At 40.1% G+C, this 16,374-nt stretch overlaps 1 protein-coding gene across 5 annotated transcripts in view; it reads right to left on the minus strand.

Annotated features, from left to right (window-relative positions):
• Positions 1–16,374, minus strand: part of adamts2a (ADAM metallopeptidase with thrombospondin type 1 motif, 2a) — a 168,366-nt gene that overhangs the window by 113,786 nt on the left and 38,206 nt on the right. For all 5 annotated transcript variants that reach the window (XM_060936380.1, XM_060936383.1, XM_060936381.1 and 2 more), the window contains one exon: positions 5,847–6,015. In XM_060936380.1, the coding sequence (XP_060792363.1) occupies positions 5,847–6,015 (169 nt within the window). The remainder of the gene's footprint in view (positions 1–5,846; positions 6,016–16,374) is intronic.

Raw genomic sequence — 16,374 nt, forward strand, 5'->3', positions numbered from 1 at the left:
CTCTCTCTCTCTCTCTCTCTCTCTCTCTCTCACTTTGCACCATTACACAATAAATATTCACAGTGAAAATATTTTGTAAGCGCGTTTCATGAACCAAGTTATAGGATTTGTTGACAACTCGCATCGAGTTCGTTACACTTCTACTCGGCGTGAAGCACATGTGGTTGTGACGTCATCGTAAACAAATCCGTTCTACTCATCCAGACAACTTCGCAACGGCGCCGTTGCCAGATCTTTCCACTCTGGAACCCGTTCTCAAAATATTTCGTTTTGGGGCACCCAAAACGCCGGTGCCGTGTGGACGCCAGGCCGAAACGATAAACAATTTTATCAGATTCACCTGAAACCGAATCCAAAGACATGCAGGTTAGGTTAACTGGTGACTCTAAATTGATCATAGGTGTGAATGTGAGTGTGAATGGTTGTCTGTGTCTATGTGTCAGGCCTGTGATGACCTGGCGACTCGTCCAGGGTGTACCCCGCCTTTCGCCCGTAGTCAGTTGGGATAGGCTCCAGCTTGCCTGCGACCCTGTAGAACAGGATAAAGCGGCTAGAGATGATGAGATGAGAAAATAATATGACAAAAAAGGTTAAAAAAAATTAATAATAGATTTTTAAAACTATTTTAGCATGTCATCTCAAAGTAGCAAATATCGACAAAAACTTAAAGAAAAAGACCCAGAGAAATACCAACAGTACCTTGAGGACCAGAAACTTAGAAACAAAAGAGCAAGGGAAAAGCTGAAAGAACTACTGAAAAAGAAAATGCCTCCTAAGACAGCTTTGGAAAAACTCAAAAAGCAGAGAGAACAAGGACGTGCCAGACAGAAGAAGTATGTTGACCGTTTGACTGCAGCAGGAATATCACCAGCATCCACTCATCATAAGTCTGATGTTAAGGTGCTTACTCGAAAGCAGCAAGAGACTCGAAGGGAACGAAATAACCGATATAAACAGAAAGAAAGAGCAAACCAGACCACTCAGAAGAAAGCTTGGATCAGAAAAAAAGACAGGGAAAACAAAGCCCTTAAGAGATTACAGGCTAAGAAGCAAAATCAAAGTGAAACCTCAACTCCAAAGGTGGCAACAGGATTCAAGGCCAGGAAAACTGAGTGGAATGCAACATCAAAGTTAAGGAACTGATGGAATTATAGTGATATTGATGTATGTAATTACAGTACATGTATACAATGTACTGTTAATAATACATTCTCAATAAGTATTAACTGCGTAAGCGTCATTGATTATAAAGTTTTTGAATTACATGTTCTTTCTGATTGAAAAGAATACATGTATAATGTAATGTTATTTCATGTAATTTCCACAATACTGGTATTTTACAATTATTGTTGATATTTCAATTTTGAAAATAAATTTTATCTTTTTTATTTCAATATTTTATATTATTATTTGGTTCTAGTGATGAGGTATTTAATATTACTAAATTTGTCAGATTAATAATGTAAGAAACAGTTTTGTTGCTATTGTCATTGATTATAATTAAATTAGAGAGGTATGGTATCAGAGGGGTTGGTTTGGACTGGGTGAGGAGCTACTTAAGTAACAGGCAACAATTTGTAAAAATTGGAGATCACACATCTGAGTATTTGCCCATAACATGTGGAGTACCGCAAGGGTCTGTCTTAGGTCCTAAACTGTTTATATTGTACATTAATGATTTATGTAATGTATCAAGTATAATGAAATGCATATTATTTGCTGATGATACAAACATCTTTTGCGCCGGGGACAATGCACAGCAGCTTATGGAAACAATCACAACCGAAATGAATAAATTAAAAAGGTGGTTTAACGTAAACAAATTGTCATTGAATTTGAGTAAAACAAAGATTATGTTATTTGGAAAATATAAGTCGAACCCTCAAGTTGAATTGAAAATTGACAACATAACCATAGAAAGAGTGTATGAAATAAAATTTCTGGGTGTGATTGTTGATCATAAAGTCTGCTGGAAACCGCATATTAATCATGTTAAAGCAAAAATAGCAAAGATTACTGCAATTTTGGGGAAATCAAGACACATTCTGGACTATAAATCACTACATACTCTGTATAATGCACTCATACTTCCATATTTGAGCTACTGTGTGGAGATATGGGGTAATACCTACAAATCTAACCTGCAGCCGTTATGCACATTACAAAAAAGAGCAATAAGAATTGTCAATAATACGGGATATCTTGAGCATACAAACGCATTATTCGTAAAAGCACACACTCTGAAATTCACTGATCTGGTTAAACACAAGACTGCACAAATTATGTATAAAGCAAGACATAACCTTCTTCCGGGTGAGGTACAAAATACGTTTATGGAAAGGCAGGGTGGGTATAACCTGAGAGGGGAAATGAATTTTAAGAGAGTAAATGTTAGAACAACTATGAAAAGTATGTGCATAACAGTCTGTGGGTTGAAATTGTGGAATGGTCTGGATAATGAGCTCAAAAATAGCACCAACATAAAACTGTTTAAAAAATTATATAAAAACATGTTAATAAAAATATATGAGAATGAGGACAGGCAGACTATATAGGTGATGATGAAATTGAGAGCAAGTCTGTGACTGGTCTTCTTGTATTTAGTGTATAGTTATAGGTATGTGTATATGTATGTACTGTATATATGTATTGTATGTGTGTATATATGCATAACATAAGTATGTGTATATATGATTTGATTTGGTCGATATTATACCATGTCGGTATGTTTTGGTATGTTGGTATGTTTTCTTTTTTGTTTATTGCTTTTGTTTTCTTTTGTATATATAGTTTATTATGGTGGAAAGTGACATTTGATTAGCGGTGGTATAGAGGGTTAGGATTGGATAAGTTATTACTTCTTCCTAATCCTTTCTGAACATTATGTTATTGCCTTGTGGCTACGCTATTCTGTTTGTTTATGATGATGTTTTGATTATTGTATTTTTTATTTAAATTTTTATTTTTATATCTTTCTTCTTTATTGTTCAGAATAAAGTAATCAATCAATCAATCAATCAATCAATCAATCAAAAGTCATCTAGAGCGTCTGTCAGAATATGATGGTAGACGTTAGTTCGTCTGTCAGATTTTGATGATAGAAACCGATGTGTTTCTATTGTCATTTAGCATGTCTGTCAGAAATGACAATAGAAATGGTGGTTTTCAAAGAGATAAACTTTTTTTTTAATTGTGGAACATATATTTGCTTCATATGATTATATCATACTCTGGCAGACATTCTATATGATTTTCATGACTTTCCTCTATGAAAAAGATTCAAAATTGTGGGAGAGTGTCTGATTTTGTCTGTCAGAATGATGGTAGAAACACGGGTTAATTAAAACAGCTTTTATTAATTAGTTACCAGGACTACTGTCCTAAAATTTACTATGAATGTCCAAGACCCCAAATGCTACTAGAAAAACTTAATAGAATGATCAAAATAATCAATTCAGCAATTTAAAGAGATGGGACTTAACTGGCCTCTGTTATGGTAGAATCTGCCATTAGCAAAAGAAAATTCAAAAATTCAGATGTATTTTGGTGATGGCGTATAACGACAGCCAGCATGATTCAAGTCTGTCACAATGTTCTCACCTTTGTTTTCAAATTTGCTGGCAAATAAAATAAGAGAAATGTTTATCTGTCTCTTTGTGGGTTAATAACACTATGTACATAAAAGATAAGTTTAAGTTCCAACACTGTTGACTCTTAAAGTGCCATTCCACCATTGGATGTATTCTTTGGCATAAAATACAATATATTTTGACAACATATATAAATGGTTTCACTAGATAGAGAAATCTTTTAGCTTCAAAATGATATATCAAACATAATTTTTTGACAGCGACAAGTATATTAATTTTGCGACCAAAGTCACCTACCCTTTTAATTTCCGCGCGTGATGTCATCGGCAGGTTCCCCTTCTTGTGTACCACGTGACGTGTGACGTGGCACATATTATCAGCAATGGCAGATAGAACGCGATAAAAATAATACCAATAAATCTAGCTAATACCAATAAATCTAGCTAACTGAAAGATTAACTCAAAATTTTTCGCAATTTTTTTGGCCCCCATATACGAGGAGAAATGACTCTCTCACTTTGGGGGTTTCCTGGTCTAAAAATAGACCGACACGTGGTACACAAGAAGGGGAACCTGCCGATGACATCACGTTTCACTACCGCGCGGAAATTAAAAGGGTAGGTGACTGGTCGCAAAATTAATATACTTGTCATTGTCAAAAAATTATGTTTGATATATCATTTTGAAGCTAAAAGATTTCTCTGTCTCGTCATGTTGTCATAAAATATATTGTATTTTATGCCAAAGAATACATCCAGTGGTGGAATGGCACTTTAAGCTATTCCACCCCAGAGCTGAGCACAAACTTATGGTACATGTAGGTTTAAAAGATGGGATTTAAAACATGCTGCCGTATATCACAAAGAAGCCAATATGTGAGAAAAAGAAGTATTTTATAGGCTACTATCAAAAGGATAAGCACAACTACAGGGCCAGTACACTTAAACATCTCATCTCATTATCTCTAGCCGCTTTATCCTGTTCTACAGGGTCGCAGGCAAGCTGGAGCCTATCCCAGCTGACTACGGGCGAAAGGCAGGGTACACCCTGGACAAGTCGCCAGGTCATCACAGGGCTGACACATAGACACAGACAACCATTCACATTCACACCTACGGTCAATTTAGAGTCACCAGTTAACCTAACCTGCATGTCTTTGGACTGTGAGGGAAACCGGAGCACCCGGAGGAAACCCACGCGGACACGGGGAGAACATGCAAACTCCGCACAGAAAGGCCCTCGCCGGCCACGGGGCTCGAACCTGGACCTTCTTGCTGTGAGGCGGCAGCGCTAACCACTACACCACCGTGCCACCACACTTAAACATAAGGCACAAATATTTTAATATTTTATTTTATTACACTTCTGTTAAGTATATCTTGATCAAAAGTTTAAGTATAAGCTTAATATACTTAGACTTTTCGATATACTTTTCAGTATAAGCCAAGTATACTTATGTACGGTATAACTTTATTAAGTATATCTCTGATAAGTATAAATAAAAAGTAAACTGAAAGCGTACTCTCTTATTTTTAGTTTAAAAGAAGTATACTAGAAGCAAACTTGAATAAACTTCTTTTTTGTAAGGGTGCACTGTAGCCCTGCCGGTTGGATATTTTGCTATGAGAAAATACACTTGAGGAGCAGCAGCCAGACTGTATTTCAGAACTTTTGCAAGTCAGCTAATAAATATTAATGAGCACCAAGAGTCTGGTTCTTAATATTAATGACGAGTAGGTGGCGTCAGCAAAACCAGTTGGAGATGCTGAGGGAGTTTTCCTACGACAATTTATTCAAAAACTGACAGCAGGTATGCTTTTCGGAGTAAAGCTTGCGTAAGATGTGTTTTATTCCCCCTCAGGAATAAATGCATGCCTGAATATTATACAACATCTGGCTTGTATTCTCGTTTTGACGTCAAGAACAGACGTCCAACATTACATATTCACCCAAGCTCAAAGCATGTAATTTTACATGTAACCCGACACTATTAGTGACTAATATTTCATTCAGGAAAATTAAATCCAGCTGTTACTGCGACAGATGTTAATCGAAACGATCATTTAACCCAGTAAAACAGCGCTGATCAAGTCAAGATCTAAGACTTGAAACTCTTTAATATTTACACATCAGTTCTGTAAATCTTTTCCCCCCCAAATACTTTATTGTCTTTCTTCTAAAGCTTGTATTTTGGTATGCTAAGGAAAACCAAGCATCAAGAACGAAATCTTTTGGCGCAAGGTACCGAGTCCTGACCTCTGGGGTGAAAGTAGTCAGCATGACTGATGGCTGGTTTCTTGATGTCAGACGACCGGTAGAGGATGTGATGTCGCCCGGATCCACCCTCCTCCTCTCCTGTCATGTCGCCTCCTCTCTCCAGTGGCTCGATGAAGAACTCCTCCTGACCTGTGCGAATCATTCCCGCCTGACAGGAAGAAGACAGAGACAGAGAAGGAGCCGATGAGAAAAGGCAGGCAGAGATATAAGGACGTAGCAAGATAAGGCTGAAAAAAAAAAAAAATTAAAGTAGCATTTCACTCAGAGAAAGGTCCAAAGCTTGCGTATAAAGTCCATTAAGTGAAGCAGCTAGAGGGGCTATTTCTGTAGGATCGCTAGATCATATTTTCAGCCGCTTTGGAAGAAACCCGATCTTCGAATCGATCCGTTCACTTTCTCTGTCTTCACCTAAATCATGCGTGCAGGCAGCAGCCATCATTAAGATCTGCAACGCTACCTGCAACCTGCGACAGACCAAAAAAAAACGTACTAATAGATTCCTGAGAAGCTGTCATTGTGTTCCCCGAGTCAAATTTACACACCTCGCTGTGTTTACACAATTAAAGTAGAACAGGTTGTCAAAGACAAGAAGAAAGAACGCCAAGCCAAGAAATGAGATCAATACAAATGTCTTCTGCTGAAGAACTGACAAGCTGATATACCTGCCTGTTCCTGTTCCTGTCTCGCTCTGGTTGGATATAGTTGATGATGACCAGAGGTGGACAGTAACGAAGTACATGTACTTGAGTACTGTACTTAAGTACACTTTTTGAGTATCTGTACTTTACTTGAGTATTTTTTTTTTGGAAACTTATGACTTTAACTTCACTACATTTGAAAGGCAAATATCGTACGTTTTACTCCACTGCATTTCTGTCAAGGTCGTCGTTATTCGTTTCTACGAAGCGGCTTTGAAAGTGGATGTTTTTTCTTTTCTTTTCAAAAACGTGATTGGTTTTTTCGCAGGTGACACTGAGACAGCCTATCAGTAATCACTAGGGTCACGTCACGTCCATAGACTGTATAAAATCAAGTTCAATTATTTCTCAACAGCATTATTTAACACGATCAGTTGATGGCAGAATGGAAGGAGGCGGTTCTTCTGAGGAACGCACGCACTCATGGCCCATGAACCCATGTTTCAGTTTTCTGCAAGGATTAAAGATTCATTTCGCTTTATATGTTTGCTTTGTTTGCCGAAAACGAACCACATCACGGCCTACAAAACCTCGCCGTCCAACCTGTGGAAGCATATTGAGGTATATAAACGTTTTATTCCAAGAGAAAGCTCGCAGTGAAGTTGTCTTTGCTTTTAGAGCTGGCGATAACGTTGCAAATGTAGCTATGCAGTCTGGTTAGTCAAAAGACTTTCTATGGATTTGCCCACCAAGTTGCCGCAGCCTTGTCCACGGCTAACATTAACACATAGCTAGTTAACTTGGACACTGTTAGTTAGCATGTAAAAATGGAGTTATGCTAACATGAATAACGTTAACTTATCTGAAGTGCTTTCAGAAATATGTTTTAGCATCATCTTGCCAAATAAACAGAATGTAGAAATCTTTCTTTTCTAGTAGCGTTAGCTACCCAATATGATTTCGAGTTTGAAAAACGTTGTGGCAATGATACAACAATGCGTTGAAAGAAAATGTACTTTTAATACTCAAGTATTTTTAAAAGCTTGGTTGATTGATTGATTGATTGATTGATTGATTGATTGATTGATTGATTGATTGATTGATTGATTGATTAGTGTGCAGAAATGGGACCTACTCTGTTACATAATTCCTACTGGCTTTTCCCTCAATTCAAGGTCTTTGTCCCCTCCCTGTACCCAACAAGTCAACTTTATCTGGATTACCGATGGAGATCCTGAAGCTGTTCAAACAAGAACTCTTACTGTCATGGCATTCCCAGGCCACTGCTAATAATGCAGCGAGAGAGAGAGAGAGACTCGGGCAGGCCGCTGAGCTAGCCATTTAGCTCAACCTCACAGAAAATATTCCACCCAAAGCTGTCCCTTCCTCCTCTCTCACTCTCTTTCACGTCCCCGGAGGGTTCATTATGAAGGAAATGGCTGCATGCCACATAAACCGATACTGCCGTCCTCAGGTTCAGCCATCACACTCACCCACTGTACTGACAGAAAAAGTATCTCTCCTGCATCACAAAGTACTGAGTTGTCTTTATTACTGGGGAAGGTTATAACAGTACCACAAAGCATCAACTTTAGACCCTTGAAAAACTCAAATGACATTATAGCACCATTATTGCCAACAGTTCCATACGAGTTACCTGCAGTGGAAAGTAACAAACTACAGTGGTGCTTGAAAGTTTGTGAACCCTTTAGAATTTTCTATATTTCTGCATAAATATGACCTAAAACATCATCAGATTTTCACACAAGTCCTAAAAGTAGATAAAGAGAACCCAGTTAAACAAATGAGACAAAAATATTGTACTTGGTAATTTATTTACTGAGGAAAATGATCCAATATGACATATCTGTGAGTGGCAAAAGTATGTGAACCTTTGCTTTCAGTATCTGGTGTGACCCCCTTGTGCAGCAATAACTGAAACTAAACGTTTGCGGTAACTGTTGATCAGTCCTGCACACCGGCTTGGAGGAATTTTAGCCCATTCCTCCGTACAGAACAGCTTCAACTCTGGGATGTTGGTGGGTTTCCTCACATGAACTGCTCGCTTCAGGTCCTTCCACAACATTTCAATTGGATTAAGGTCAGGACTTTGACTTGGCCATTCCAAAACATTAACTTTATTCTTCTATAACCATTCTTTGGTAGAACGACTTGCGTGCTTAGGTTCGTTGTCTTGCTACATGACCCACCTTCTCTTGAGATTCAGTTCTTGGACAGATGTCCTGACATTTTCCTTTAGAATTCGCGGGTATAATTCAGAATTCATTGTTCCATCAATGATGGCAAGCCATCCTGGCACAGATGCAGCAAAACAGGCCCAACCCATGATACTACCACCACCATGTTTCACAGATGGGATAAGGTTCTTATGCTGGAATGCAGTGTTTTCCTTTCTCCAAACATAACACTTCTCATTTAAACCAAAAAGTTCTATTTTGGTCTCATCTGTCCACAAAGCATTTTTCCAATAGCCTTCTGGCTTGTCCACGTGATCTTTAGCAAACTGCAGACGAGCAGCAATGTTCTTTTTGGAGAGCAGTGGCTTTTTATTTGCACACCATTGTTGTTCAGTGTTCTCCTGATGGTGGACTCATGAACATTAACATTAGTCAATGTGAGAGAGGCCTTTAGTTGCTTAGACATTACCCTGGGGTCTTTTGTGACCTCGCCGACTATTACATGCCTTACTCTTGGAGTGATCTTTGTTGGTCAACCACTCCTGGGGAGGGTAACAATGGTCTTGAATTTCCTCCATTTGTACACAATCTGTCTGACTGTGGATTGGTGGAGTCCAAACTCTTTAGAGATGGTTTTGTAACCTTTTTCAGCCTGAAGAGTATCAACAACGCTTTTCCTGAGGTCCTCAGAAATCTCCTTTGTTCGGGCTGTGATATACTTCCATAAACATATGTTGTGAAGATCAGACTTTGATAGATCCCTGTTCTTTAAATAAAACAGGGTGGCCACTCACACCTGATTGTCATCCCATTGATTGAAAACACCTGACTCTAATTTCACCTTCAAATGAACTGTTAATCCTAGTGGTTCACATACTTTTGCCACTCACAGATATGTAATATTGGATCATTTTCCTCAATAAATAAATGACCAAGTATAATATTTTTGTCTCATTTGTTTAACTGGGTTCTCTTTATCTACTTTTAGGACTTGTGTGAAAATCTGATGATGTTTTAGATCATATTTATGCAGAAATATAGAAAATTCTAAAGGGTTCACAAACTTTCAAGCACCACTGTACTTGTACTCTCATTACAGTGCTTCAGTACTACCTGATTGACTGACTGGAACAAAACATTCTGGAGTAAAATTGAATCATTTTGTTATATTTATTTTTGATGACTGTGACAGAGTAAAAAAAAAAACGAGACCATCAACGACGGTATAGCTCACTCCGGCCTGTCTAGTCCAGAAGGAACGAGCTAAAGTGGGCCACCTTGCACAGTTGTACTCTCAACCAGTCCAGCTCAAATATTTGCCAGAAAGAAGGATATAGTAACTCGTATCATCACTCTTTACAACCATGGTGAGCAGAAAAGCATCTCAGCATGCAACAGCAGAAGACCACACTGGGTTTCTCTCCTGCAGCCAAGAACAGTGATCTTAGAATCAAGAACAAGTTGTTATTAAAGTGGCCGGTGAGTGTAAATCCGTGTGTTTGGTACTTTTTCCAGTATTGCTAAATGTATAGACCAGTTACATAGTAAAGAACAGACGTAAAACTGAACATTGACCCGATTAATGACAAGTTAAAGGGATTCCATTAGATTTTCAAGGAAGAGAGAATAAGTGGTGTGAAAGCTCGCGGTTTCCATCCATCCATCTATCCATTGTCTGTAACCGCTTATCCTGTGCAGGGTCACAGGCAAGCTGGAGCCTATCCCAGCTGACTATAGGCGAGAAGCGGGGTACACCCTGGACAAGTCGCCAGATCATCGCAGGGCTGACACATATCCCTGTGTCCAAAATCACTCCCTATTCACTATATAGGGCACTACGTAGTGAGGACGCCATTTTGTAGTGCTGTCCGAAACCTTAATGAGGATTATTTACACCCTATATAGTGCAAAGTATCCCACAATGCATCATGAAAAGTAGTGTACAACCGATGGTCACTAACCAAAGCAATATATCCCATCATGCATTGTGGTCGCACTGAAAGAACTCAAATTAAAAGTCTCAAATTTGATTTAATAAAAGGCAGCTGGAAAGAAGAAAGAATTCAGCCTTGATTTAAAAAAAAACTGAAAGATGCAGCTACTGTATTTATTAATGTGGGACATACGCTCAGTATAATATGGATTTATCACAAAAATACATGCATGTATATATTATTTTGAAACCCCACCAGCTGACTGATCTGGCATGTTTTAATTGTGCGACAGTAATGATGTAAATACAAGCACGATGGACTGGTGTCCGAAAGGGTTTTTTTTTTTTTCATTTTACCAATGAGCTCACTATATAGTCCTCATCTCATCTCATCTCATAATCTCTAGCCGCTTTATCCTTCTACAGGGTCGCAGGCAAGCTGGAGCCTATCCCAGCTGACTACGGGCGAAAGGCGGGGTACACCCTGGACAAGTCGCCAGGTCATCACAGGGACTATATAGTCCTCTATATAGTAATTCCCTATATAAGGAGTAGTGAACGAGTGAGCGATTTTGGACACAGGGAAAGAGGCACACAACCATTCACACTCACATTCACACCTACAGTCAATTTAGAGCCACCAATTAGCCTAACCTGGATGTCTTTGGACTGTGGGGGAAACCGGAGCACCCGGAGGAAACCCATACAGACACGGGGAGAACATGCAAACTTCACACAGAAAGGCCTTCGTCGGCCACTGAGCTTGAACCCAGGACCTTCTTGCTGTGAGGTGCCAGTGTTAACCACTACACCACCGTGCTGCCCCAAGCTAGCTGTTTTGAAACTTGAAATTCAACAAATGCAAGCTCCAAATAAGCCATACCCACAAAATTTCTGGATCGATAGATAGGAAGCATACAAACAAACAATAGGAGTAACAGTCATAAAGAAAAGCGTCTTTGTCCGGGTTGGTTTGGTGGTGGTGCACTTTTTGGCTTTTTTTCCCCCCTTTTTACCGAGCCTGGATCAGAGGTAAGGCCTCTGTGCGCTATGAAAAATCACTGATGTCATCTTTAATTTCGATTAAATAAAAGCTAGCAGATCGGTCCTTCCAAAACATCTTCGTCTTCTCCACCTGCTTGTGTTCATGTTCAGTTGCCTATAAGCAGTTTTTATACCACACTTGTATAAGTTTAAGGGATTTAGAGGACAAATTCTTTCCATCAGGAAACCTTGGGGATGGAGCCAATATGCCATAAATTGAAATGATAGTCTGTCATCAAGTATGAAAAAAAGAAAAAAGAAAAAAAACCTAAATGAAAAACCACAACGTAGTGTATATCTTTCAGCTTCCAAGCATGTAAAAATGATTCAACACACAATCATTAATAAAATGCTTTGCTTGCTGAGATTTACCAGGATGATAAACAACGGCACAGGCTTTCCAACAGAACAAGCGGAGCCGGCTGCACCATCCAACACCAGAGCACTGGGTCCAAGTGCTCTTTATCAGAACTACTGCTGTTTCCACTGGAGTCATTTCCTGCCAGCGCTGAGGTGGGGAGAGCATGAGAGCACGAGAGAAGACAGATAAATTATCTGCTTATGTGTGGAGTGGACTGAGAATGGTTATTTTTCCCGGAGACGACCCACTTCGAGGGGCTCTTACAAGAAAGCCACAACTGACAATGCTTATGTGTGTGTATTTGTCAGCTGGTAGTGTTAATGGACTTGCTCGCTCTCTTATAAATGTCATGTCAGCACTGTCTGAGCTGCATGCTGCCTCGAGGTGTCTCACTGCAAAAGCCTGAAGGCACTTCCAATTCCAGCTTTCTCCAAATTTATATCCAAATAGCTCATTAGCTGCATTTCCAACTTTATTTAGATAAATGTCACGTCTAGTAACACCCGAAAGGCGGTCAGAGGTAATCTGAGTCTTGGATCGAAGTGCTGAGACAGAATCCAAGGCTTAGGTCAGAGGCAGGCAGGGTTAACCAGGAAAATCCACAATCACAATCCAAACCAGCAGACTGGGATCCAAACCAGAAAACTCTAAAACTCTAATTAGAACATAGGGAAGGAATCAAAACTGGGTTCAAATATTTTTGACCTTGGAAATAAGTTTTGTACTTGTATAGCAATAAAGAGAGGAAAAAAAATCCTGATATACCGGTAATTATGCATGCAGCACAGTGGTGTAGTGGTTAGCACGAAGGTTTTGGGTTCGAATCTCACGGCCGATGCAGCATGGCTTGAGTTTTCATGTTCTTCCTGTGTCTGCATGGGTTTCCTTTGGGTCCTCTGGTTTCCTCCACACATGCAGATTAGGTACAATGGGGCTGGAGTAATTGGTGCAAGCTGTAGTGGTTTCCCAGCCATAATGTATGTACATCCATCCATCCATCCATTATCTGTAAGCGCTTATCCTGTGCAGGGTCGCAGGCAAGCTGGAGCCTATCCCATCTGACTATGGGCGAGAGGCGGGGTACACCCTGGACAAGTCAGCAGATCATCACACGGCTGACACATGGAGACAAACAACCATTCACAGTCACATTCACACCTACGGTCAATTAAGAGCCACCAATTATCCTAACCTGCATGACTTTGGATTGTGGAGGAAACCGGAGCACCCAGAGGAAACCCACACAGACACGGGGAGAACATACAAACTCCACACAGAAAGGCCCTCGTCGGCCACTGGGCTCGAACCCAGAACCTTCTTGCTGTGAGGCGACAGTGCGAATCACTACACCGCCCATGTATGTACATATATATCTCAATATGGCAGCGTTCTAACTCTGCCTTTTCAGCGTATCAGGCCGACATACAATGTTGCCTTACTGCTACCGGTATGCCCACAATATTGCCGCCACACCTGCAAGAGAGATGCCAACATACACGATTTGGGTGTAACAGCTACGGATTTGAAGCACAATTACGATGCTACGCATAGACCTGAAAATAATACAACCCCGATTCCAAAAAAGTTGGGACAAAGTACAAATTGTAAATAAAAGTGGAATGCAATAATTTACAAATCTCAAAAACTGATATTGTATTCACAATAGAACATAGACAACATATCAAAGGTCGAAAGTGAGACATTTTGAAATTTCATGCCAAATATTGGCTCATTTGAAATTTCATGACAGCAACACATCTCAAAAAAGTTGGGACAGGGGCAATAAGAGGCTGGAAAAGTTAAAGGTACAAAAAAGGAACAGCTGGAGGACCAAATTGCAACTCGTTAGGTCAATTGGCAATAGGTCATTAACATGACTGGGTATAAAAAGAGCATCTTGGAGTGGCAGCGGCTCTCAGAAGTAAAGATGGGAAGAGGATCACCAATCCCCCTAATTCTGCGCCGACAAATAGTGGAGCAATATCAGAAAGGAGTTCGACAGTGTAAAATTGCAAAGAGTTTGAACATATCATCATCTACAGTGCATAATATCATCAAAAGATTCACAGAATCTGGAAGAATCTCTGTGCGTAAGGGTCAAGGCCGGAAAACCATACTGGGTGCCCGTGATCTTCGGGCCCTTAAATGGCACTGCATCACATACAGGCATGCTTCTGTATTGGAAATCACAAAATGGGCTCAGGAATATTTCCAGAGAACATTATCTGTGAACACAATTCATCGTGCCATCCGCCGTTGCCAGCTAAAACTCTATAGTTCAAAGAAGAACCCGTATCTAAACATGATCCAGAAGCGCAGACGTCTTCTCTGGGCCAAGGCTCATTTAAAATGGACTGTGGCAAAGTGGAAAACTGTTCTGTGGTCAGACGAATCAAAATTTGAAGTTCTTTATGGAAATCAGGGACGCCGTGTCATTCGGACTAAAGAGGAGAAGGACGACCCAAGTTGTTATCAGCGCTCAGTTCAGAAGCCTGCATCTCTGATGGTATGGGGTTGCATTAGTGCATGTGGCATAGGCAGCTTACACATCTGGAAAGACACCATCAATGCTGAAAGGTATATCCAGGTTCTAGAGCAACATATGCTCCCATCCAGACGACGTCTCTTTCAAGGAAGACCTTGCATTTTCCAACATGACAATGCCAAACCACATACTGCATCAATTACAGCATCATGGCTGCGTAGAAGAAGGGTCCGGGTACTGAACTGGCCAGCCTGCAGTCCAGATCTTTCACCCATAGAAAACATTTGGCGCATCATAAAACGGAAGATACGGCAAAAAAGACCTAAGGCAGTTGAGCAACTAGAATCCTACATCAGACAAGAATGGGTTAACATTCCTATCCCTAAACTTGAGCAACTTGTCTCCTCAGTCCCCAGACGTTTACAGACTGTTGTAAAGAGAAAAGGGGATGTCTCACAGTGGTAAACATGGCCTTGTCCCAACTTTTTTGAGATGTGTTGTTGTCATGAAATTTAAAATCACCTAATTTTTCTCTTTAAATGATGCATTTTCTCAGTTTAAACATTTGATATGTCATCTATGTTCTATTCTGAATAAAATATGGAATTTTGAAACCTCCACATCATTGCATTCCGTTTTTATTTACAATTTGTACTTTGTCCCAACTTTTTTGGAATCGGGGTTGTACGTTTTTCAACCAGTTTTGCCCGTGTATCGATCAAATCAATATATTTTTGGCGTTCGGACTGTTCACGTGTCATTGTTTACACTGATTTGGATAATTCCAGGAATTTCCGTATCTTTATGCTAGCTGAGCTGTGATTGGCTGAGAGGTGACCTGATTCATGCTCTCAGCCAATCACATGTTAAATGCAGTGCTCAGAAACGCACAGTTGTGATGCGTAGTCGTCTTCCTGGAAGCAAACCGTCTTCGTCGGTCGTGTTCCAGAACTGAAACTTTCAATTTCCCTCACAAATTAGTGTCAGCTGGTAAGTGAAAAGTCATGCAACAGACGTACGTTGGAGAAAGCAAAAAAATCAGCGATATACAACAAATGATCTTAGTAACTTGTTCAGTTTAATTAAATGTTGTATGGATGGGCATGTTTCAGTATTGACTTTATGAAGTGAAGTCCAGTATTAGACTGGTGCACAGTTCAGGAAGTAAATACAGTACTAATTTTGTTGTTGTTGAAAGACCTCTGGCTTTTGTTGTTGAACATGATGATATGACTGAAACACTGTGTTACAGGACAAGCTCGGTTACCTGAACCGCTTTTATTTGAACGTCCACTTAGTTAGCAAAACTTTTTCCCCAGAGAGTTTGGATAATTAACCTCATACTATACAGTAAACCCTGCATTTATTTTCCTCAAAAAGTAGCTCAAAATGGCCTAGATTGCATCTCTGAGCTTCCTTGAAATTTGGTTTCGACCCCCAGCCTAACAGGAACCTTGCTGCGCTCAGAGACGCTAATCTTTTTCATTTGTCAGTGTTGGGATATTTGCTGTAAAAGTTGCCGCTACACTAATAAAAAGGCTTGTCAATCTTGAAAATGTGGTCTTTTGTTTAATTTTCTCTCGCTATCCCGATGCAGCAGTGAGGTGACAGCACGCCACCATGCAAATATTCTACATTCGGACAGACTCCGAAACGTTAGGTTAACGTGGGGCGGCCTTGGGCTGAGGTGCCCTTGAGCAAGGTACCTGACCCCTGACTGCTCCCCAGGCGCTCTAGTGTGTCTGCCCACTGCTCTGGGTGTGTGTGTGCGCGCGTGTTCACTGCTTCAGATGGGTTAAATGCAGAGGATGAATTTCATTGTGCTTGAAGTCTGCATGTGACAAATAA

The sequence above is a fragment of the Neoarius graeffei genome, chromosome 12 (assembly GCF_027579695.1).
Source record: "Neoarius graeffei isolate fNeoGra1 chromosome 12, fNeoGra1.pri, whole genome shotgun sequence".
Taxonomy (NCBI): Eukaryota; Metazoa; Chordata; class Actinopteri; order Siluriformes; family Ariidae; genus Neoarius; species Neoarius graeffei.